The sequence below is a fragment of the Corvus moneduloides genome, chromosome 5 (genome assembly GCF_009650955.1).
Source record: "Corvus moneduloides isolate bCorMon1 chromosome 5, bCorMon1.pri, whole genome shotgun sequence".
Lineage (NCBI taxonomy): Eukaryota > Metazoa > Chordata > Aves > Passeriformes > Corvidae > Corvus > Corvus moneduloides.
In genome coordinates, this window is record NC_045480.1 from 38,868,081 (window position 1) to 38,893,403 (window position 25,323).

Consider the following 25,323-nt stretch of genomic DNA (forward strand, 5'->3'; position numbering starts at 1 on the left):
ACCCTAGTACAAGTGCCTGTTGATCACTGAAATGGAAATGTTTCACAAAACTTTTCCTTGTTTTAACTCCTATCTTGTTTAAAAAAGTATTGATATAAAATGAGAGAAAAAAAGCATTATAAATGAACCATCCATATATTAATTGTGAAAACAGATGCAGAAAATGTTCTGGACTTGTAATTTTATCAAGGGATTAACTTTGTGGGCAGTTATCCTGCTTTACATTTTAGCAAATTTAGTTAGCATTAGTTGTTTCTACTACAGTAGAAAATATGTGTAGATCAAGGTTTTATTGAGGGAGACTTTAACAGCAAGATAAAGATCCAAAGGTCCTTATCAACCCTGAAAGAGCACAGCAGATGAAACAAAAGAAATGGATATGGCTGGACCTTTGGTCCTGAACGTAAAGTTACATGAATCATTGAACTGTTGTTGCCTATTCTCACATATTCTTTTTCTATCCAGCTCTTCTCAATATATTCTAAGCAGTTTCTTACTGCTTGCAGATATCAAATACAATTATTATGGAAGTAATTTCTTGCAGTATCTTTAAAACACAAGGCCTGTTGGGACAGAAGAACTTAGAAGTGAACTGGATATTAAGCAAAATGCTAGGAGAAAGATCAAGGTAAGAAAAATTTCAGTGACAAGTGAGTGAAAAATAGTAAAATAAACATTTCAATAAGGGGCATAAGACACATTCCAGAAATGACTGAACTAGCACCTTGGCAAAAACATCTGAGGCATTAATTAGAACACACAAGAAACCATGAAAGAAAACTCATCTGCTAAGGAATGGAGACTGAAGCAACAAATGATTCAGCTCAAGAAACAGTACATTTCTCAACCAGAATGAACAGAAGTGTTTTTAGTTGAAGATCATCTCACACAGGAGTGACCATGATTTACCTCAACCAAATTAGCTCCTTATCTTTAGGAATAATTTTAATTATAATCTCACCTTTTCCTTACTGATGGTACATATACACTGCTTGATATCCCTTTAATTATGTTCATGGTCGATTTCTTCTTCATATTGTTATAAAAACAAAGACTTTTGAATACATGATTAAAAAGCCCCCAAATTTCCAGGAAAAACAGGAAAAAATATAGCCATGTGTGTAGAAGGAAATACTGAATATCAAAGCTTCATAAAAGGCAAGAAATTATATCTCACTGGTTTTCACTTTTAATAGACATTCTTTTTACAAAATTAACACATCTTTTATTTTCATTGCAAAAAAAATATTGTCAAAGAGAACTGGGTGAGATGGAATTCAGGAATTCCGACAATTCATCTTCACAGCATGTGTGGTACATGCCTATGCAGAATACTTAATGCAATGAATAAAATGTTGATCATTCTACAGGGGTAGGTATTGCTGTGCTAATTTTAAAGCTGTCAAACATGGCACTTCCTACTGGCTTGAGTTTATTTTAATGAATTAACTATAGAGAGAAGAACTACCTACAGTTGATCTCTGCATCTCCAAGGGAGAAGCCTGGAAGACAATAACTTCCTTTAAGCTTATACTCTTTGTGGTCACTGCATATGACAAACTTGGATAACACTCCAACACAAAGAGGCTAAACATAAGACATCTGCAGAGAAGCTCTCTGGTCAGGAAGCTCTGGCACCACATTGTAGTTACTCTGAGTCTATGAACTTTAAAATGATGGCTTGTTACAAAGCCAACAAACGTCACACAAGTACATCCAGTAACCATATGAACACCATCTTTCTTTCTGTTACTTTTTTAGCAGACACATGGAAAAATAATAGTAATACTAAGCCACCTGAATGGAAGTTCTTCATTTGAAACCATGGACATGTTCTACACAGTTCTACAGGACAGTGTTGTGTCTTTTTTGCAGACATTCACACTGAGGATTATCAGGGGTTTAAGGCAGAACCTTCATACATAGACTTCACACTGAAATTAATATCAACACCATTTGCCTAATTTTGAGAGATGCAAAATATCTTAAGATAACATACATTGCTGGGGATCTTCTGAAACCTCATCTGTGCACTACACCAGTATTGACCAGAAAAGTCCAAGGCACAGTAATAGCTCAACATCCTCAAATAGATCACAGCAGCAGAGACCATAATCACAAAAATCAGGGGTTTTTTTTGTCTCAGTTCAGTGGTCCTTCCACTCTACAGAAACTCATGTTGCAAACAAGACATCACGAAATATTGTGCCTTTTAACCATATTTAGCACTTACTGTCTTCGAGATTTCACTTTAGAAAAATATCTGGTATTGACTACTTCCCCAATTAATTCTATATATATTTTTCCCAGAATTTTTTTTATATCATAATATTAAACTTCTTAAAATATTCTTAGCACCAGACGGAGGCAACAACTAATGATGCCTTAAGGATTATTAAAGTGTCTGTAACCACAACCTGAATGTTTTCTAGGACTTTAAAAACACTTTTCAAGCCTGAAAACAACTACAGTAATTCACTGTAGCATGTCTGCTCTTGCATTAGATTGAATTGTGATAAATCATTATTTATATTATATCATTATTTATAGGTGTTGGTTACAGCTGCATTGCTAAGATGTAAATGTATTTCATACTTCAAGAAGGTACTCAGTCTCTCTTTCTTGTTAAATTAAAAATAATAATAAAAAAACACAAAGCCAAAACCATCTTATCATTCCCAAACTCTTTGCAATTACTTTCAGTGTTGGCTGAAGAAACTGTTTTCAGAGAGTTCACAAATAAACCTGTTAAGTAATTTATAATTTAAGATAAACCTGAAAACAAAAGATCCTTTAGGAAATCTAAAATCAAAGTCAGTCTTCCTGAGAAATAAACTTATTAATGATTTTCAGAAGCTTAAAGTGCTCTCCATAGTTAACAATTTAGAAGTTTAAATAACTTTTGAAAAAGGTTATAATAAGAGTGCTTGCTCTTATTCACTGCTAGTATATGCTGATTCTATCATCTAATACTCTACGGACAGATGCAATTCCACAGATGAGTTCTTTTCAAGAGAAATCATTCTCATGGTTGAGAGAACTACTTTACTACTCAGCTAATTTTAATGTCATTATTTTGTTCACTTTTACTAGAGATGCAGTTTTCCAAATGCTGAAAGCTGATTTCAAGTCTCTGCAGTCAGACATTTATTTTTCTCCTCTTGTTGGCACTCTTTCCCTTCCTTATGCTATCACTGTGCTTGGGAGCAAAATACTTGGCTGAGGAGAAGGCAAGATTTCAATTTCTGACAGCAGCACAGACTTACACTGCCTTTGGCCAAGCAAAACATGTCTCTTGACTGCAATCAGGATCAGTCTCTTGTGCTTCAAGTGTTGTTAATGGCAAAATATAGCACTCAAGTGTAATTACACCAGGGATTCCAAGGTCATCAATTTGGACATCAGCAAGTGAAGGGACTTTCGCAATAGCACCCCTCTCACATTATTGTATTTTATGTTGACTCTATGTTTAAAAACAAAACAAATTTTGCACACATAGCAGTGAACATTATACAATGAGAAGTCTTTTACACCACATTTTTTCCCTTATCTCAGGCAACCACGCTTCTGGGAAAGAAAGCTTGGGGGTGAAATTTCTCTCTGCTGGAGCCACTATCTCCTTTCTTCATGAATGGGTCTTGTAACAGATATGCTGGGTACATGACCACCTGGCTTACTCCTTATCACATAACATCTGCAAGTTGCCATTCTCAGCAACCTGCCTCCCATACATGCAACCACCACCATATATACTGCTATTTCACTTCTCTGTCTTTCTAGTTCTTCCACTCCTCCTTCCCTTCTACAGTTTCCAGGGACTGCTTAGAATGACAAAGAGCAACAGAAGGAAAAAGTGGTGAGAGTAGAAAGGGAATAATGTTGGCTTGCTGCCTCAAATGTGTTTTTGTGTGTTTAAATTCAACATGACTGCTAGCATAACAGCATTTTTATACTTTGCAAGTTTCCTGTGAAAACATGGAATAAAGCAAATGACCTTGCTGAGTTTGAAGACCATGTTTCATGCTGCTTCTTAAACACATTTTTATAATTTACAATTCCTTCCGACTATTGATGCAAATGAAATAAAGTAGCATTTTAGTTCATCACACTCCAAAAATTCTTGGGGGAGATGGAAAAGAGGAGTCTGCACAATGTTAAAATCAAACAAGTTAACAGGGAGCATAAGATTGCTTATGCATAAGTTATCACCATTAACAAAAAGTAAAAATGGTACTGTAACTTTTTTACCACTCATTTCTCTCTCCTTTCCTACAGCTTTGCTCTCCCAGATTTCTAGCTATAAGAGAGCTATTGTAATCTGGCTGAAAGCAGAACGAGATATGTGTAATACATAAACATAAGAAATAATAAAAATGTTACACACCTGAATATCCAAGACTACACAAACCCAAGTACATGCAGAATAAAAAGGCCTAACCAGTGTTAAAACAGAAATTGCATCCAAAAATCTCAGGCCACTATGATCTTTAGGTAGGAGGACTAGGGTAAAAAAGGCACAGAGCAACAGCCACTACACTACTTCTCTGTTTGTGATTTTATCTTAAAACTCTCTAAAGACATTGGTATATAGAATGTACTTCCCTTTGACGTAGCACTATGTAAAGAATACGAGTGTCTCTTGTATTCAGCTCTTCGGCACATAAATCACAGCAGCAGGAAGACTGTTCAAGGGACAGGCACAGTGATTGTCCATTTGTCTAATGCTAAATCACTTCAGGCAAAAATTCGCTGTCAACAAATACCAAGTTTATAGGAAACAAAAAAACCCAAACAAAAATACTCACAGCTTTGGTTTGGCAAGCACAGGTGGTGGCTCCTTTGTGGGTGAAAGCAAGACAGCCGGAGGTGGGATGGATTTATCACCATTTGGCTTGCTGTTAATCATTCCATTCACTCCATGAAGAGGATGAATGCCATTTGCTTTTTCCTCAGGCGAATTGAGCTGTTGTTGAAGGTCTGTCACACCAGGTCTCAACTCAGTGTTGTTTGCTTGGTGGGTATCTGTATGTTTCTTAGGAGGAAGCTCAAGAGAGCTAATTTCAACTGGAGGAAGTGGTGAGAAATGATGGAAATCATCACTAGAGCATTCCAAGTTGGCTAAAAGAAATCAAAAACAATGTCTCTTCAACAAGTCATAGACAAAGTATGTGGTAAATACAAGGTGTATTTCAGTTTTTTAAAGGTGAAATATCTTTGGTTTTGTGAAGATATTTCTCTAGTCCTCCTACCGATACTTTATGCTGAATTAGATACATGGATGGCTATTAATTTTCTTAGTTTGCCCCATGCAAAAGGCACAACTAGAAACTTTATTGATCTCTCTCTATCTATTTCAGGAATCAAGGCACTAATGGAGATTGGCAAGTATGGACAACAGCTAAAACACTACTTCCTGGGGTTTCAGGATCATTTAGGAGCAAATAATTTAAAAATGCTGAAGTATGCATGTATACATGGCAAGTTTCCAATGGCAGCTGGGTTAGTGCATCCCACAACAATATATATGGAAACATATCACAAAACTAAACATACCATGTCACAGTGTTCTATTTCACAAAAGGCCACCATTAGTAGCATAGTTTCATCTCTTTAATTTTGCCTCTGCTGCCATCTAGTCTTGAACCCTAATGCTTAAAAATATGCCAGGCTTGTGGCAGAACTTTAAAAATGTATTTCACATTAATAAAAATATTAAACCAGGAAATGAACCTAAAGAAACATTCAGTTTGCTTTATATGAATGCACTCAGGTTGATAATGTCTTACAGCAGCCATTTGCCACAAAGAAAGCAGACTGACAATTTCACAGGTAAATTAATTATGTAAGATTTATGATTCAAAACTCCTCGTTCTCTTTGTCACATACCTGAGCAGACAGTTAGTTGTGCACTGCTTGTTACTGAACCATGTTCATTTGTTGCTGTGCAGGTGAAAATTCCTGAATCTTCAGGAAAAGTTTCTGCTATTACAAGTGTACATATCTCTTCTGCAAATAAACAGAAGAATAAAGTGCATCATAAACATATTTAAAGTACCATGTAGTGTTTTTTGCACTGTATGTTAAAAGGAAGCACCAGGAAGTGCACTTTTACAAAGAAATACTAGGAGAACTGCAGAAGAGCTTCCAGCATAAATGGCTTTAAGGAAAATCACTTTGTGTCTGAAAGAAGTAAATTCATCAAGCTAAGGTTTCAAAACTGGCTTGAACAGTAATTTTGCACTTACAAGTCTGTGCAGTCATTTTACACACTCAATATATTTTTTTTAATGCAGGAATAGTACTAATTAATACGAATGAATGTAATGGTTTCCAGAAACAATTAATCTTTGCAAGCTCTTTTTGTGTCTCTAAATAACACCATCAGTACAAATGTCACACAATTCTTTCTTTCTCTGGATTTTTTTCTGTATTTAATGCAACATTCAAATCAAATCCCATTCCCAGTAAAACTAGAAAACATTTTATCACCACTTCCAATTAGCTCTTCCATATATACTAACTAGTATTTAAAACTCCAGATGCATAATTATTCCCCTTATGGAGAGTTTGGGAAAATAATTTCTGTCTCTGTCTGTACAGCAGTGAGAATGGATACATTAAAAATATAATAAAAAACAGAACCCCCAAAAATTCTTCAGAATGCTGTGACAAACATATTTTGTAGCTGTTTTAAATTTGTTCATTCTACTTTGATAAGCCATGGTATATGCTTTGATTATACCAGGGCTTCTGTCAGAAAACTTGTGTGAAGGATATTAGGTTGGGTCTTACATTAATTTTTTCTAATTAATTCTATCAATTTATAATGGGCACCCTTAACTGTTCAGGCGTATTTGTTCCAGTTTCTTCAAAGAACTTACTTTATTTTATCTCTACTTGTAATGGTACTCTGTTTTTTTAAAGATGTCACAGTACAGATAATTTAAATAATCCTACTATTTACACAACATACCGATATATTTTTATACCTGGACAATGCTGCATCATGTGTCTACTTAATTAATACAGAGTTTCTTTTGTTTATGCTGATTTTTTAGTTCAAAACCAAAGCGGGGACGTTTTATAACATTCAGTTCAATTAATAAAAAAAGAAAAATGCATTTTGCAATTTGGACACTTACACACAATCCCATCATCACAAAATCAGCTAATAAATGCATACTGTAAAATGAGGAAAAATACTTTAGAATCTAATAACTTCCTTACGAAAATTACTCTGTAGAAGAGGTTCAGTAAGGTCAACTTCACTTCTTATAGTTCAAATAAGGAAAACATCTTTGAACAGTGATTGGTTTGGGTTTTTTTTTCCCTGTGGAATGACAGACCACTGTCTCATTTAGACAGTTAACAAAAAAGTTATGAAAATTTTCCAATTATAAATGACAATGTATCCAAAAACTTCCTGTACTGGAAATGGGCTAAAAATGAATGACTGACTAAATACTTGGCTCAGAGCTGGTTTTCAGACAGCAGAACATGCCTTTTCTTTGGCAACGCACACCAGTTGTTCTGTGTAGCTGCAAGAGTCATGTCTGGTAATACTGTAGCACGTTGGATCTTATCTAACACAGATGAAGATTAATGACTCATGAAAGGTCTTATCAGGAAAGTAATGGGTAACACAAGCTAGTTTTTGAACTACTGAGATCAGCTTTTTTTAGAGTCTTGGTGTGTTATAAGCAATTGAAGCTGTATTGTTAACCACACGTGCGTACTCCTGGACTGAACTGACCCTGGGGATGTAATATTATACACACAGCATTCTAGTTTCCTGTTCATTTAACAGCAGAATGCTGAAAGCTGGGCATTTCAGGACTGCAGAAGAAGATCACTCCACGAGGCTGAGAACTGCTGTCTGAATGAGGGCAAAGGTGCTATAAAACACAGCAACCAGCAGAAGTCCTATTTTCCAAACAGCAGAGCTAATTAATGCGTAACATTCTTCCAGCTTTTTAAGTGTGTAAAATGATCATGTGAGAAGAGCTGATCTTCACTCTTCAGTGACAAGAGAATTCTAATGGATTCTACGATGATGTGCTTTGTTTACTGAGGAGGTATGTTTTAAAATTATATATGCTAGATTGCAGCAATCTTTGTAAAAAATTTTCAAAGTAAATTAATGATGGAAATAATCAGAGATTAAAATTTAGTCATTTCAGCCAGATGAACAAACTGCAACACATTTGTGATCAATCATAAGAAAACAGGTTAAACTGAAAACATAAAAGTCCTAAGAACAAATCAAAAGGCAGCATGGGCAAAAAGCATGTGTGAACAACACACTGCCATCTTCTTTATCAATTTTCCTTCTCTAAGCCAAGAATCACTCACCTCCAGGTCCTTGCTAAAAGGCTTACTACTGTGGAAAGCATAGAAATGAAATACTAATTTGGCAAAAGAAAGGTTCTTTCAAGATTTCCATAACACACTCTGGATATACTCAGTGTTCTGAGTATTTTTCTAACTTTACATCCTGACTTACGTAATTATTTTACTTTCTGTTACTGTGCTAAGCAGAATCTGAAGATTTGAGGGAAATAATGTCTGTTCTACTTCCTGGCGATCATCAGCTGACAAATAACTTCATCACAGGAATGTGTTCCAGAAAGCAACTCTGAAATGCTGTTCTCAGGGCCTTAAAACATATTTAACACTTGACTAAATGAATACAAAAGCATTTTGTTCACTGAAACATGTAAAATGCTTAGGCATGCAAGTACTTGATTGTTTTGTCAGTTATTTAGAAAGAAAGATTACATTTTACAGAGTAATTCTTTCCCTTTATGGTTCATGAGTCCATTAGGAAGAATAAACTTTGGTAAGAGAGAAAACTGTTGCATTTTAACAAATTTTATCACTGGCAATGTGTTTACTTCAGAATGTTTCTCTGCATTACATTAGAGTAGTTCTTATATCTGCAACCTCATCTCTGAATGTGGCCATTAGCTTCCTCCACTGTAATGCACACAGCTGGGGAAATAAGTACAGTCCTTTGCTAGCAGTTGTTCATTCTGATGCAATGAACAGAGCAATTTCCATAGATGTAGGTTCAAAGCCGTAAGTTTTTTGATACACGGAGACAGTGGGAAGTCACAGTGGTGGTTTCCTGGTAAAAATCCAACAAAACAGAACTCTGCCAGCTTGCAGACAACTTGTGTCTTACTCTCCCTCATGTTCCACAAGTGTTTGTTGGGGCCCTTCCCCAAGTGTTTAACTCCAGTTTAACTTAAAGCAATAGGCCCATCAGGTTACTTCTCATCTAGGTATCTGTGCATCTTTTATATAAAGAGAAGAGAGACCAGTGAAAATAGAGAAGAATATGCAGAATAGCATAATAAATGGTAGTATAGCAGACCTGTAGATGCCTTAGCTTGCAATAACATAATGAAAAAATTGCCTGTTTCTGATAATCACTATTGCATATACCTTTGCCCAGTCAGACAGCAGTTCTGGCCTATTTAATAGGGTTTATGTCACTCAAGAAATGAACAGTAAAGTTTTTAGTCATAGGTTAGCAAGCATAGTCCCGGAAGGGATGTCCTCGCTAAGTGGTGCTGACAGTTTCCTCTGGGAACTGATAGAACCTATCAGCTGGCCAGTTTGAATATGGACAATTCTCTAAGCCACTTAAAGTTGCGACCATCTCTGTGATCCACATTTAAGAATAGGCAAACTCCCCCTCCAAGCTCTCTCTCGTTTCCGGCGCTGGGACAGGTGGCTGTGGGGCCCGAGCCGGGGCCAGTGGGCCCAGCCAGGCCCTGCTTGGGCCAGGCCGGGCCGGGTCACGGCCATCCTGGGTCGATGGACCTGTTCCAGCCGTGGAACCCCCCCCACTGCCTTGCCGTGGGCAGCCGGAGCGGCTCGGCTCTCCCCCCTCTCCACTGCAATAAGAAAAATTCAACATTCCAGCTGCAAAGCTGCAAGGCCGAGGTGAGATTAACCCTTTTATTGCTTTGAAGAGCTGAAAACCTGAGGGAGGAGAGAGAGGAGATGCTTAAAGCTGAAATTCTGTTGTGAAGCTATGATATATCAGAGTATCCTGTTGTAATTTCATGAAGATATGGGGGGTGGAGTGTTCAACTCGTAAGCAAAAGCACCTGCGCTGAGATAGGCAGATGCTGACGCAGCTGTAATTTCATGAGAAGTTTGGACAGGGAGAGATGGACCAGATGAGGACTTTCGCTCCAAACGGGAAAGGAGAAAACCTCAGTTCCTAGAGATGCTCCCAGAGATAGTCCTAAAGATGAAGATGAGGAAGACCCTTTGCTCCCAGGGAAGGAGAAGGGCCTCTGTTTTTTTGTTTCTGAACGGCTCAACCTTAAAATTGTACCCCAAAAAACTTCAAGAGTGGACCCTCGAAAGCAGTTTGCGGGAGAAGCTGCAAGTCGGGGGAAAGGACTCACATGCGAGCAGAGAAACCTCTTCCTAAATGGACTGAACAATATTTGGAAGTGGGCGGCTGTCTCGTTGTGATAATGTTTTCATAGCATGAGCAAGAAGAGACTTCTCTTTCTAAATGGACTGAACAAGGTTATTATGGAAGTGGTAAACAGACTGAACATCTTAAGGGTTGTCTTTTTACATTGTCAGTGGGAGAAGGGAGGAAGGTGGGGGGAGGAGGAGAGTTCTGAAGGTGTGGTATAATTTTTTTTCCCCTTCTTTTAGGTCTGTTAATAAACTTCTTTATATTCTTTCAAGTTTGGTGCCTGCTTTGCGTTTCTCCTAATTCTTATCTCACAGAAGATAAACAGCAATGAGTATTTTAGACCAAACCACTACAAAGATGCATAAAACTGACTATGTTTGAAGAAACCTCAAACAGTACTTACCAAAGACTGATAAGAAAACTGAACAACAGGAAATGGGATCGTGAGCAATAAAATGCAGTTTTAGGGTAGAGAGCCTAGGTGACACGATATGTAATCAATAACCAAGATGTCTGCTATCTAGCCAGATTGAGTACAATAAATGGGAACACTGCTATGGCAAGAAAAGTTTAAGCCCCTAAAACACTGTTCAGGTTTGAGGAGAAATTAAGCCATTTATCAGTGTCAAGGAAAAGTTTATGCTAAAGCTTACACTAAGGCAGTTATGATACTGTAGATGCCTAAGCCACCCAGCTTGCAGATAAGTCAGGTATATACATCAAGGCTTGAATGAATGCATTCAGCAACATAGCTGTGAATATTAGGTACTCCAATAAGCTTTAAATGTTTACAGTTGGAGAGGAATGAAAGATTTTTTTTTAAAATGACATAGTACAAAACAGATCAAATGTTTACTTTGAATTTGGAAGCATCAACAAGCAAGGATAGTTGCAGCAGTCAGACTTAAGATGAGGTCACTACAGGAACAGAATTCTTTAGGTACCTTGGGAGCACAAAGTACAACTGCAAATGTAATTGACAAACAATAATATGTAAGTAGATCAGACCATCTTAAATGAAGGAGAATTTTAGCCTATTTTCAGTTTTTTGCTTCATCTGGGTTCTTGAGATATGGCTCATAGAAGATTGTTCTCTCCAAGCCCTTGTTTGCTTCTCAGAAGAAGGAGACAGACCCTCAGTGGTAAGTATTTTGTTTTCACTAAAAAGTGCAAGGATCTGGCATGCATTCTAGCCTATCAAAGCTTCTATGTTTTGAATTTCATCAGCTACAAGGAAGAGGATTTTCTTGGTGCAGGGAAGCACTAAGGATTTCTGTAACATTTGCCATATATTTTCAGTTTCAAAAATAATGTAGAAATAGGGGGGAATTTCTAAAGGACATACTTACTAGAGTGGAAATCCTGAAACAGAGCAGTTAAACAGGGAACAAGAAAGCACAATCCAAGAGAAGTGATGACTATCTTTTGAGATGTGTTTGGTGAACATACACAGTATTGTGCTTTGGAAAAAAAAGCATGTATATGTGGCAATTCCCTGGCAATTTAAGCAAAATTACTTCATACAGTTTTCTTCTTACATGCTGTTAGACAATCGCTCTAATGTAATTCAATACAGTTTGTGGCTGTCTCCAGACAGCTGAGTAATGGTCAAAATATCAACAGCTGGCAAGTGATTCCACGGGATTTTTCATTCTCAGGCAGCCTGTTTTTGAAGGATTCAATCAGTATAAAGTCAAAATGTCCAAGAAAGAAGTACAGAACAGGTAATTTGACAAACTGTGATGTTGGCTTTAAGTAATCTGACTAGCTATTAATTCACGAAGCAGTCTGGAGGGATTTGCAATGCAAACTGATTTCTGTCTAGACAGAAAAAGGAGTGCAAAACACATTAGAGTAGATAGAACGTAACAAAAAAAAGGTAGCCAAAAAAACCCCCTTGCTTCTTAATTTCTTACCTGTGTGAGTTCATGGAATATTTTTATTTTAAATCATTAGTACTGACCTATCAAAGGATAACCAAAATTACCGAGTGCTAGGAAGTGTTTATTGATGGTTGGATTTGGGTTGACAACCAGCAATTAAAGTCACACTACAACTTGTTACAATTTATGTAAAATTCCATGAATGTTTTAAACTTGGAAAAATTTTTAGAAAACACATCCATCTTTCAAAATTTTGAATACTTATCTAGCATATGCACATTGGTTTCCCTATCAATCTTGCGTATGTATTAACCATCTGCATTGAATAGCAGTTACGTGTTTGCTCATGAAAAATTTCCTCTGAAGGCATTGTTTAGTCTGGCTTCCAAGAGTATGAATTATATCACAAACAAGTGCTGCATCTATTAGGTTTCTGATACCCATATCCAGCTTCCTGTTGCAGAACTTTTAAGATTCTTCATGACATCTTAAAACTCACTGTTACTTATTACCAGTGGTACTACTAATACACCAAACATTTCTCATTATTTATGCCAAAAGGAAATATTTACATTTTGCCCAAACTTTATTTACATTCCCTTTGCATGCACAGTGTCAATTCCTACACAAATAGACAAGTAAGTGTACTGTCATTAATTTTTGTAGTGAGTAAGACACTGCACTATTTAAGACACTACATTATTTAATAGGGCTTAGTCGGAAAAGATAAGTGCATGAATCTTAAGGAATAGTATAGTACTTAGCTCAATGAATCCAGGGAGAACAAAATACCAAACTGAAATTCTTTCACAGAGTGAAAGTACAGGAAGGTGTTCATAAATATATATTGCAACATAATTACATGCATGAAAAAAGATATAATCCAACAACAAACCAGACACACTGCAGTCAGGCATCCACTACTGTTATGTCTATAAAACTGCAACAATACAGATACCAAAACTGTTTTGAGATGTCTTCCTATTCTTGTCTTGCCAACTCCCTTGAGAATGGTATGAGATACATCGACATTAAATAACTTTTCTGCACTTGAGAAGAAATGCACTTAAGAAATGCACTTTTCATGTAAGAATCCATTCCTTAGTACCCTTTAGAAGACTTCAGGTATCTTCTCTCAGGGTCTGCAAGCTAACCAGAAATGGGAAGGAGAATATTCAGCACTTCCAACATGATAGTGCAGGTCTGTGAGAGGGCTGGCAAAGTGATGAACTCTTTGGACTCAGAATCTCACCTTCTATTTCCTATTTCAGGTAGCAGTTATGAAAGCAAGCTGATAGTTTTGTGAACTATCATCAACATTCTTACTTCTTCCACAGCAATAACTGTCAGAGAGGCTATACAAACCTTGTAACTAACAATATGAAAATTAGTTGGTGAAAAAAAATCTATCAAGAAGCATAATATATGTTTTTCTTTGTACTCAACTATTCACACAAAGGAAACCTTTTCTTTCTAGCAAAAAAGTCCTTCTCCCTTCTACTAGATAATGTTGCATTCCTACTCTAAAATATTTAGTTCATCTAGGATTATACACATTAGGTTTACTAAAGAGCATGAAAGGGTAAAAAAACAATTACCAAAACTAAACGAACATTCATGACTATGAGTTTTGACAGAAGTCTTAAATTGGATATTAAAAAGAAAATCTCTAAGATCAGCTGGTAAATTTATACTTAGAAACTTTTGTGTAAAATTTCACTCCTTTCAGATTCTATCTATCATGTTAAAAGAAGAACTGAACACAGTTCAAGGGATTTTGTAGAGAAGAAGCTCACAGTAAGAATGAGCTGGATATACAAGGTACGATTCTGATAATGTTGGTAGATCAAATCTAGGAAAGATTTTGCTACTTTGACAGGAGAAATGTTCCTCTGAGAAGGGGAAAAAAAGTCAACCTATTGATCAGATTATTTTTTCTTTTTAAGATATCAAAAAAACACCTAAACTGGGAGACTTACTCTGTAATATATATTACAGGAGAATGTTCTAAGAAAGATACAGAATTAAACATATTTCAATACAAACCTTTTATCCTTTATTTATTTTCATATCCAAAGGCTTGAAATGATATTAAAACTCTCTTCAAACTATTTTGTACCCTAACTTACAATATTTAAACCTTAAAGTTTGTGTTATGATTATAAAGTACTAATAGCTCATTGTTAGCAGTTGGATATGTTTTAATTCCTCATTAATTTGGTTAATTTGGTTTTCTGATACTCTTCTTTCCTTCACATGACTCACATTTCAAGCCTCCACAAATCAAATCATTCAGTCGCACATATTCAGGGCATCAGCTAATACTAGAGCTGATGATGTTGCACACCATGATCAACAGTATTAACTGTTAGGATAGAGCATGCACATGTGTGTGCGCAATGTGTATGTATAATGGACATGAGGTAAAATAGGTATATAACAATTTTGTCAAGTAGCAAGAAAATTAGTGAATAGCTGACTAAGAAAAGAAGATTTCTCTTTCCTTCCTCTCATTTCCATGAAAATCAAAGGAAAGCTGCATTTTTCCTTGTCTGTATCCTCATGGCCACAGTGCCACTTTACAAATATCTCTCAGCTGCCAGGTATGTTCTGCCTGCCAATTCAACCCCTCAGAGTTAAAACATCCCCCTATTGCTAACATCCTTCAGAGACACTCTTTGGAAATACCCAATCCCTAGATAGAAAACTTTTCTGGTTTTTTCAATGTCATAATTAAAACTCTCTCCAAATTCAAGAATATTCAAGTACAACTGGTCACCCTCTTAAATCAAGGTTCAGACTGTATCACTGTCTGCTCTTCTACATGTTTGACTTTGAAACATTAAAGAACATTCTCAGTCTTTTAGCATCCACTTACTATTCAAGAATCTACCCCAGTATTTAACGATACATAATGTGAAAATGAAGCAGTCAGAGAAAACCTGTAGCTGGAAGAACACTTTTTACTTGATGAAATCTAGGACTTTTATGTTGTGAATAGGTTAGAAAAATTCAGTGGTTTTTTGTTTTTTTTTTTGGGATCAGGTTTTACTTGCATTTAAGACACATCACATCCGCCAAGCTGGATTGGTAAAACTAGCATTTAGTGGTTGGGTGTTACGTAATTCTTATGAGCACCATTTGGGTAATGGAATTTTGTGGGACTTGTCCTTTTTCCCTCAGTAGCATGCTAACCATTTACTTTCTGAGAATGAAGTTTGTGTCAAAGCTGTGAGACTCTCCTTGCTGGTCTAAATGGAATTTACTGTTTAACTAATAAAGGAACTGATGTAAAGTACAGAGTACAGTATGGGAGGTGTGATAAAGCAGCATTGTCTTTAAGGGGGTTTCAATTTACCAATGTTCAGCAGAAACACTTTTCTATTTATGGCTTCAGTACAAACTCAAAGAGCTAGCGAAATCAAGAGATTATTTTTTCATATGATTCTTACCAGGTTCAGTTGCAGATCGGGGCTCTGCATACCACATCATAAGGGAAACAAACAAGAAAAAATTATATTAGAGATTACATTAATAAATATCAGTGTACTGAATGAACATATTATACTGAAATACTGTAAATAAGCAGAGAACCTGTGCAGACATTACAAAATCAAGAAGATTTAAACTGTTTGTCAGTAGCAGCAGTTCAGTTATTACTTCTAGCCGTTAGCAGTGAAATGGGAAGAGGAAAGGACTCTGTCCAAAACTGAATCCTGACAGACTAATTTAATGATCTTTTTCCATCCTGTATTAAAAGTAGCCACTTCAGATTATTGTCTGAGCTGGTTTTGGCTGAGTGCAGCTGTGCCAGATGTGCTAGAACTTCAATATGAACTGGAGTCAAAGGCAGCCAAGTGGGATGCCACAAATGGTGTCACTAATGTGTTTTTCTCAATCCCTTTGGCAGCAGAGTGCAGGCCAAGATGGCTTTCATTTGGAGTGGAGTCCACTACATCTGGAATTGACTGAGGTGACTCCAGCCAGAACCTCTTGTGGCTAGCCAGGCTAGGAACAAGGGGAGAAGTTAATTGCAATGTTAGACCCACTGTTCTGGGCCAGTGGGACCAAGGGTGAAGATTGCAATGGCAATACCTTTAAATTGTTGTAACCTGTGATTTGAGTTGCATGTTATAGGAATTACTATACCAGGAACACCATGAAACAATTGAGGAGAAGCCCCCACAAGAAGCAATGCAAGGGCAGTGGTGACCTGGCCTGGGCTGGCTTTGGTGCCCCATAAGTCCATGCAACACACCACCTCTTCTCCTGTCCTGAATATCGTCATAACAGATGGAGCCCAAAGCCATGGACTAAAAGAATTCAAAGTATGATTTGTGAAATTTTACAGGGATGATGCACAGACTAAGGGAATGATATCTGTGTATTACCTCAAAGGATGAGAAGTGGGGTGGTAGTTCATGAGGATCTATTGGCTAGTGTGAGACCTGAGCATGACATAAATGGTGTGGAATAAGGGGATGGAAAATGTCCTGGTTTTAACTGTGATAGAGTTAATTTTCTTCACAGCAGCTGGTACGGGGCTGTGTTTAAGATCTGTGCTTAAAACAGTGTTGGCAATACAGAGACTTTTTTTATAAAGGCCTTTTCTGCTACTTCTATCTTCTTGATAGTGAGGAGGCTGGGGATGCACAAGGAATTGGGAGGGAACACAGCCAGGAAAAACAACCTGCACTGATCAAAGTGATATTCCATACCATATGACATCATGCTCAGCATGTACATCTGGGCGAAGGAGGAGGAAGGGATGACATTCAGAGTTAGGACGTTTGTCTTCCCAAGTAACTTACACGTGATGGAACCTCTTTTTTCCTCAGTATGGCTAAACACCTGCCTGCCCATGGGAAAGGGTGAAAAGATTCCTTGTTTTGCTTTGCTTCTGAGACTTTTGCTTTCCCTATTATACCCCATGAGTTTTCTTACTTCTCCAATTCACTTCCCCAGCACACCGGGGGAGAGTGAATGAGGATCTATGTGGCGCTCAGTTGCCAGCTGAAGTTAAACCATGACATTGCCTTACTTTTTTGGAGAATTCTGAAGTCTGGAGAATCTTGAATTTCAATGCCCTGTCGAAACCACTTAACATGAATGGGAGGGGGTCCTCTGACCCTGCATTCCAATACCACGACTTGTCCTTCAGATGCTGTGGCGTTTTGTAGCTCCTGAAATATAAACATCGCAATTCAAATAAACCAAGAGCATTTTGCATTCTTAAAAATAGTCTTTTCTTCCCTTTGTAATTAAACTTTATTTTATTGTGTCATTCCATTTTTGCAATAGGCATTTTCTTTCATTCTGATTGAATTTAATACATCTATATAGTTAAAAATTATTGAATAGGTTACTTACAAATACATTCTTAATAAGACCAAAGAAGGGAAAAGTGTAGAAGTATTTAGTTCCTCAAATTAACACAAGCAGATCGCTACAGTTTGAGCTTTCTGTTTTTATTCTTCTTCCACAAAATGAAAAGAAAATTATGGAACTAACTACACATCAATTGACTTAATCCTGAGACAGTAGCTGAGCTGCTTTTGGGTCCAGCTCTAGAAAGTGGAGCTGCTTTTAATCTGAGCCATATATAACAAACCAAGCAAAATTAGATGACATCAATATGATTAGGCTATATTAACTAGTGTATGGATAGCTTCTGACACAGTACTCTGGCTGTAATAAATGCTTATACATATGTGAAAGATTTAGGAAACATCTAGATCTTTAAGGAAGAGCTGCATCGAGAGAGAAACATAGTATTTTAAGTAACACAATTGACAGGTTATAGCCACTATTTTTACCTTTGTTATGTATCTTAAGATTATAAATCAAAGAGTCTTTTTTACTCTGCAGTGGGTGTCTAATTTCCTTTGCAATTTATTGACAAAGTTTTAGACCTTAATGCAGCAAAGCACTTGAAGTTAGATCTAAGCTCAGAGTTATTCCTAGTTTTTATTCATAGATCTCTAGTTAATCAAATACGTAAGAATTTTGTTACATGGAAACCTAAAAGTCTTTGAGCTGTTCCCTGAACTTCGTATGGAGAGAAATTTATGTCAGGAATCTGGATTAAGAGTTTTGTTTTGAAGTATTTTGTTGTTCATATCTGGTTTGTTTCTTCTGTAATTAGTTTTTTGGTTTGGTATGTCCCAGCTAGCTTAAGCCAGTTAATAACGGATTTCAGGGACAAGAGATATGTGGAGTTTTGATTGCTTTGGTAGTTTCTGGATGGGCGATAGATTTCTCCTGTTTGCCACTCTTATTTGGAAATTGCCTGCCTCGCAACCTTTCAGCAACCACATTCCCTAATCTCTTGCACCTCCACTATTCACCTTCCTGTGACACATGCAGTATGGGTGCAGGATTACGAGGGACAGAATCAGACCTTTCTTTACATTGAGACAGGAATATGACAGAGCAAAGCTGGACAGCTGTAGAGGGCAGGGCTTACCCTTGCTTACTCTTGCTCTTATATCCGGGCAAAACTATTTGCTGTTCCATATTAATTTTTAATCAAATGTTTTCCTGAAGTAATAACCAGAAATACTTCATTTCAAATCGTGATTAGGTAATAATTACTACTATAGAAATCATTGTTTGAGGCACAATGAAATAATATTTCCAATGGAAGTTGTATTTTATAGATTAGGGAAGCATGGCATCATTCCTTTTGGCTGCTACCTCATTCCCAGTTCTTAAGTTTGATTTGGGATGAACGTGAAGATAAATATTAACTTAAGTAATTACCTATGAAATACTGAATAGAAATTTCTCTTCTAAAAAGTCCCTGTATCAGAAATAGTATGATCAGCAGGACTACAGAAAGGACTGGCTCTTGTACTCAGCACTGATGAGGCTGCACCTCGAATCCCATGTTCAGTTTTGGCCAGCTCAGGAAAAACATTGAGATGCTGGAGCATGTCCAAAGAAGAGCAACAAAGCCAGTGAAGGGTTTAGAGCACAAATCCTATGAGGAGCAGCTGAGAGAACTGGGGTTGTTTAGTCATGAGAAACTGAGGCTTGGGGGGATGTTATCGCTCTCTACAGCTACCTGAAAGGAATTTGTAATGAAGTGGGGATGGGGTCTTCTCACAAGTAACACGCAGTAGGACAAGAGGAAATGGCCTCAGGGTGTGACGGGGGAGATTTAGATAGGATATTGGGAAAATTGTTTTCACAGAAAAGCTTGCCAAGCACTGGCTGCCCAGGGAAGTGGTTGAGTCACCATCCCTGGAGGTATTTAAACGACATGTAGATGTGGCGCTTATCAACATTACTTAGTAGTGGGCTTGGCAGTGCTGGGTTAATGGCTGGGCTTAGTGATCTTAAAGATCTTTTCCAATCTAAGCAATTCTATGATTTTTACAATTTTTTTTTCTAAATCAGAGTTAAAAAGCCTGTGTTATTTGCTCTTGTCAGTAGATAAACTACTGTGAAGGAGGCTTTGTCAAGACTATGATACATAATTGGTGTTTACCTTGCTATATTTCACAAACATTTATCAATGGAGAACAGTCATGGGCGTAAGACAAATTCATACAGAATATTCACGTAAATCTGTAGTAGAATGCCTAAGAACTTCATTGTTGCAGTGGAAAAGTATTTTCTTCGGAAGTCATTGACACTGAAAAGTTTGAACATGATCAAACCTTCCTGCATTAGGATACATAATTTTGATATTTTCTTTTGGACTACAAAAGCGTGATATAAAAATCATGACGGATAAAACTTACCTTTGTAAAAATAGGTGCAGAATAGATAGGCTTGGGTCCATCCAGATGGTGCAGGTATGAAGTAGGGCTTTGAACCTGCAAAGCAATGCAACAATGCTATAAAATGGAAAAAATACTAGTTTCAAGGATATGGCCTCCATGTATATGCAAAAACACAAATCCTCACATGTGCAGTCTTATGATGGTGTTCTCTTTCTACCACACTTCTTGGGAGACATCACTATTTCACGTCTGTTATATTTCTGAAATCAAAACGCAAGCTTTGAAGGCTTCTATACTTCCAATGAGAATTTTGTATCCAATTGTCTTTGCCTATAAGTATTTTGAGAATTTGACTCCTGTTAATATGATTCAAGTAAATCCTTTGCACTGAAGCATTTTTGCTTCTCCTGCTACTACATCCCTTCACTGATGCAGTGATAAATAAATCCAGGTACCTAAAAGCTTATCAAGGATAGCCTAAGGAAGGAAAAAGAATTTACCATGTACAGGCTGACAGAGATTTTTATTTTGTTTGTATTTTATGATTTATATGTAAATTCTAAGTCAGCCACAGTGGCATTAAAGACGTGTACAAATGAATGAACAACGGTTTTCTATATTTAATGTCTAGGTAGTAAAATTTATTTTTCTCTAAAAGGCCCAAAGAAATGACAACAAATATTAAATTTAATAACAACATTTACAACTTTTACTAAAAAATATAGCAGGCATTCATTTGTAGCACATTCTTTTGGGACTGGAACAAGTCACTATTAAGTGATAAACTCTGTAATTTTCACCATCACCAGATTTGCCTGCTGCTCACATGCTGTGTGGATACACATTGTGTAAGAATCCATATGTATATTTATTTTTATGTCCCATTCAGTGGATATACACTTAATTTTTTAAAATCATAATTGTTAATATAGTAATGTAAGTTTATAGTTTAACAATGTAATTCCTCAAAATGACAGAGTTTTTCAGGAGTTGTAAATTTTGGAAGAAAATTTGAAACACTTTTACTTATTTAAAAATTGGTGTCTAAAAATACCTGCTGACTGGGCACAGAGATAGGTTGAATTACAGCTGTGGTCACTCCAGATTTTGGCGTAGAAGATCCTATTGTCAAGGAAACAGAAGTGGTTTTCTTTTGGGCCCTGAAAAATAAAAACCCAGAAAGCACTTTATAGGATCTGAAATAAAAATGTGTACGTTTTTAATACATAAGCCACCCTGTACTTTCTACATATTTAAATATGTCATCATCAACTGAAAAGATGAACATGAATGATGAAGATCAACATGATGGATGAAGCTTGAGTAGAACACAACCTTTGGTTAATTTACACTTCCTCATAAAATAAAAGATGAAACTAAAACGTGTTTTGTTTCTTTAATTGTAGTCCTCTACATATTTCTCTGGAGGCACTGGATTGGGTGATTACAAATGAAAACTTGGTTAACTTGAACTTACTTCTGAATATGAAAAGTTGGTATTGACAAAATTGTTGTCAGGGGAGGCCAGCCTTCTCTGACAGAGCAAGCACATTAATACAATCTGCAGTTATAATACTGCACATTCATATTACATGAGAGAAGTAGAAAAGTCAAGACATACACAAATGTACCCCAGATGCTTATTCGGATTGTAAAACTACTGAAGATTTTCCAGTATCCCTTTTTAAGAACATTTACACAATATTGGTACTGCTTTACACACTTACTGTGGCATAGCTCCAGATTTTAATTTGAAAATTAAACTTTCACTCTCTGAATCTGTAGAACTGGCACCTGGAAAAGAAAGTTTTTTCAATAGTCTCATATCTTTTTACTGATTTATTTAATGTTTAAATTCCAAAGAAAAAACTATGATACTTTTGCATTTTACTTCAAGAATTGAGAACTCTCTGTAACAAACTATGGCAGTTTTTTTATCTGATAAAGATTGTAACTATGTACTTTAGACAGTTACAGAAATCATAACCATGCCAATTTAATTGCACACTGCTTTCCCTGGGCTCCTAGCTGTCTCCCTTCATATTGAAATAAATATGGCAAAGACAGAAAAAAAAAATGCTGACTACTACTGCTCTACTGGAAATGTGTAATTTTATTTACTTAAATTTTAAATTTGAAGCTTAAGCAAATACATAGCTTATACACAGATAACAAATCTTCAAACTTAAATAAGAGCAACTCAGTATACCAAGATATTTTCAGACTAAACTTGCTGCCCATGATCTCCACATTTCCGACTATTTACATTAACCTACACATAACATTTATGTACTGCTATTTCTTGCCAGTGGAAGTCTTGATATAATGTATGTGTTTGGCAATACCCTGAGCTTACTTAAAGAAAAAACTATGAAACCATTTATTTCCTTTGTCCTAGTTTTTCCTAAAATAGATACTTCACACATTCATTCTAGACATTTATGCAGTACACATTATTCATGAAAGAATTTGTGCATATATATGGGTGGCTGTATGTTTAATACAAACCATAAGCACTTCATAATCAGTATGCATAGTATAGCATAGATGGATTCCAATGAAACAATGCTGGGACTGAAATACTCAAGTACCCTACTGATTTACAAAGTTAATGCAATAAAAAAATCAAAGCAATAAGTAGCACAGAACAGATGAGAAGAGACAAGTAAATGTCCAGTCATCAAAGTGGGTCTACATGAAAGGATTTCTTAAGAACACAGAACAACCAGGTCTTGCATGGCTGGGCCTGCTGCACAAAAGAAAGTATGATGCATCAGTGTCATCAAGTCTATTAATGTACAAAGCAATGCTTGTGTGTCAATCTGTTTTCCTTAAAAATGACAGGGGAGGAGCCTAATGACTTGTACAAATCTCTCTCTTTCAAAGTAACATGTTATAAAACTTCAAGACAGGTTCCATATAGCAAGACTGGCAGATGTCAAAAAATTAATTGTTTTATTCACCGTATCTCTCTACCTAGCTGTTTCTTCTTTTACTGTTGCTTCTGTCCTTATAACTTCACACAGCATTATATATTTGTACTACACTTGAGTATTTCAGAAATCATGATTACTTCTGTGAAGAAAACTTTTACTAGAATCTGTAAGATGCAGAAAAGTCTTGGGGATTTTGCTATTATATCCCAATGGGGCATTAAAAAGTTCTGAGAATAAAAAAAATAATGAAAGAAATCCCATTCATATTCATGATTTAGCTAATTTTCAGTGAGAAGTTTATTGTTTTGTTAAACAAAATCTATTTAATAATTTTTTTGTCATTATTCAGATTTCTTATTACTATTTCTTATGTTAATTTATTTTATGCTTTCAATTGACCATCTGAATTAGTTTTAATGAGTTACAAAACTGGTAAAAGAATACATATTACCCAAATTTTTGAAAGACTTATGAATTAAAACAAAAATCAGTATTCAATTAAGATAATCTTGCCTGAAATACAGTTCTCTGCTACAAAATAACTTAATAATTTTACTCATGGTCATCATTAACTTTTCTCAGAGAAAATAATACTTGAATTATGACTAATTTTACAGTCAGGAAATATTTGACAATAACTAGCAGTTGTTTCTGGACAAAACCAGTATGACTGACTTCAATCTGACTTAAAATCAGTATACCAAAGATATAAGGATTATAGTACATTTACACATGACTAAAGAAGACTCACTTGGGGCAGCGACATTTATTTGCACAGGGAGGCAGTTCAAAACTGAGATGGGGATTACTGCTATCATGAAAATCATTTCTGCTATAACTAGTCAAATTTAACTAGTGAATTACAGAGGTACTGCTTAAAAACTAATGATAAGCCAAAGGCTTTATTGGTTCCTTCTGTTTCATTCTTTATTTCTTTCCTACCCTAAATAAATAGCATTCTACTCAGTGATTCCTGATACATTCCTTGAAATACCTGAATTAATATGATGTGATGTTCAAAACGTGTTGTGTTAAAGGAAAGCAGAGGAATACCATAAAAATACCACCATATTGAATGTAATCTTAAAATAAAGAACCAAAAGTGAACTTCAGCTTAGTTATCTTTTCTTATATACATCAAGTATGTTATTATTTTATCTCTTACCTTCAATGAATATTTCAGCTGATGTGCTATCTGAACCAAAAGAATTTGAAGCCAGACAAGTATAGCGTCCAGTGTCGTCTTCAAAGGCTTCTACTATAATTAGTGAATGAAGTCCTCCACTTTCAGAATGGATCTGAATGTCAGGGGAATTCTGAAGTTCTTTTCCTTCACAGAACCATCTGCAACCCACACACATTTAGAAATACAAAAAAAAAAAAAAAGAATATAAAGGATTGGTTCAGGCTCATCGCACACAAGAAGACATTACACTCTGCTGCAAAAATCTAAATTGCAACTGAAATCAGCACATGGTCCTTTGAAGTGTTTAATGGCATTCACAAAGAAATGACTTGCTAGACTAAACTTTGTGAATACTAATGTGAAAACATTTCTGAATACTAAGAAAATTGTACACAACACACCTACATCTTAAAACTACCTCCTGTCCAGGTTTTGGTAAATGAATTTTTCCTGTGTAACCTGTGTATTGGCTTGTTTTGATCACAGTCTAATCCATTTCAATATAATTTATTACTCCCATCTACCTAAATCCCACTGATCCTGCACACAGAATATCTGAATTTGTAATCAATGGCTCAGGGTCTAGTTGGAGGCCTGTCACTAGCAGTGTCCCCCAACTTGGCCTAGTATTATTCATCAATGACTTGGCTGGATGAGAAAGTGCCTCCTCAGCAAGTTCAGTGATGACACAAAGCTGGGAGGAGTGGCCGATAGCCCAGAGGGCTCTGCAGCCCTTCAGAGGCACCTTGGCAGATTGGAGAGATGGGCAGAGAGGAGCCAGCTGGAATTCAACAAAGGCAAATGCAGGGTCCTGGGGAGAAATAACCCCAGGCACCAATACAGGCTGGGGGCTGAGCTGCTGGAAAGCAGCTTGTGGAGAAGGACATGGGAGTCCTGGTGGACACCAAGCTGCCCATGAGCCAGCAGTGTGACCTTGTGGCCAAGACCTGGGGTGCATTAGGAAGAAAATTCCAGCAGGTCAAGGGAGGTGATCCTGCACCTCTACTCAGCCCTGGTGAGGCCACATCTGGAGTGCTGTATGCAGTTCTGGGCTCCTCAGGACAAGAGAGACATGGAGCTCCTGGAGCTCCTGTTGAGAGGGCAACAAAGATGCTCAAGGGACTGGAGCATCTCTCTTATG

General features: G+C 36.6%; 1 protein-coding gene across 5 annotated transcripts in view; it reads right to left on the reverse strand.

Moving 5' to 3' along the window:
* The window catches only part of PALLD (palladin, cytoskeletal associated protein), a 194,085-nt gene that overhangs the window by 104,641 nt on the left and 64,121 nt on the right, over window positions 1-25,323 (reverse strand). For 4 of the 5 annotated variants that reach the window (XM_032108123.1, XM_032108125.1, XM_032108124.1 and 1 more), the window contains 8 exons: window positions 24,162-24,340; window positions 21,788-21,854; window positions 21,115-21,220; window positions 20,079-20,153; window positions 17,372-17,513; window positions 15,783-15,806; window positions 5,887-6,006; window positions 4,806-5,118 (listed from right to left, as the gene is read on the reverse strand). In XM_032108123.1, coding sequence (XP_031964014.1) covers window positions 4,806-5,118; window positions 5,887-6,006; window positions 15,783-15,806; window positions 17,372-17,513; window positions 20,079-20,153; window positions 21,115-21,220; window positions 21,788-21,854; window positions 24,162-24,340 — 1,026 coding nt within the window. The remainder of the gene's footprint in view (window positions 1-4,805; window positions 5,119-5,886; window positions 6,007-15,782; window positions 15,807-17,371; window positions 17,514-20,078; window positions 20,154-21,114; window positions 21,221-21,787; window positions 21,855-24,161; window positions 24,341-25,323) is intronic. The other variant, XM_032108126.1, reaches the window with a different exon arrangement.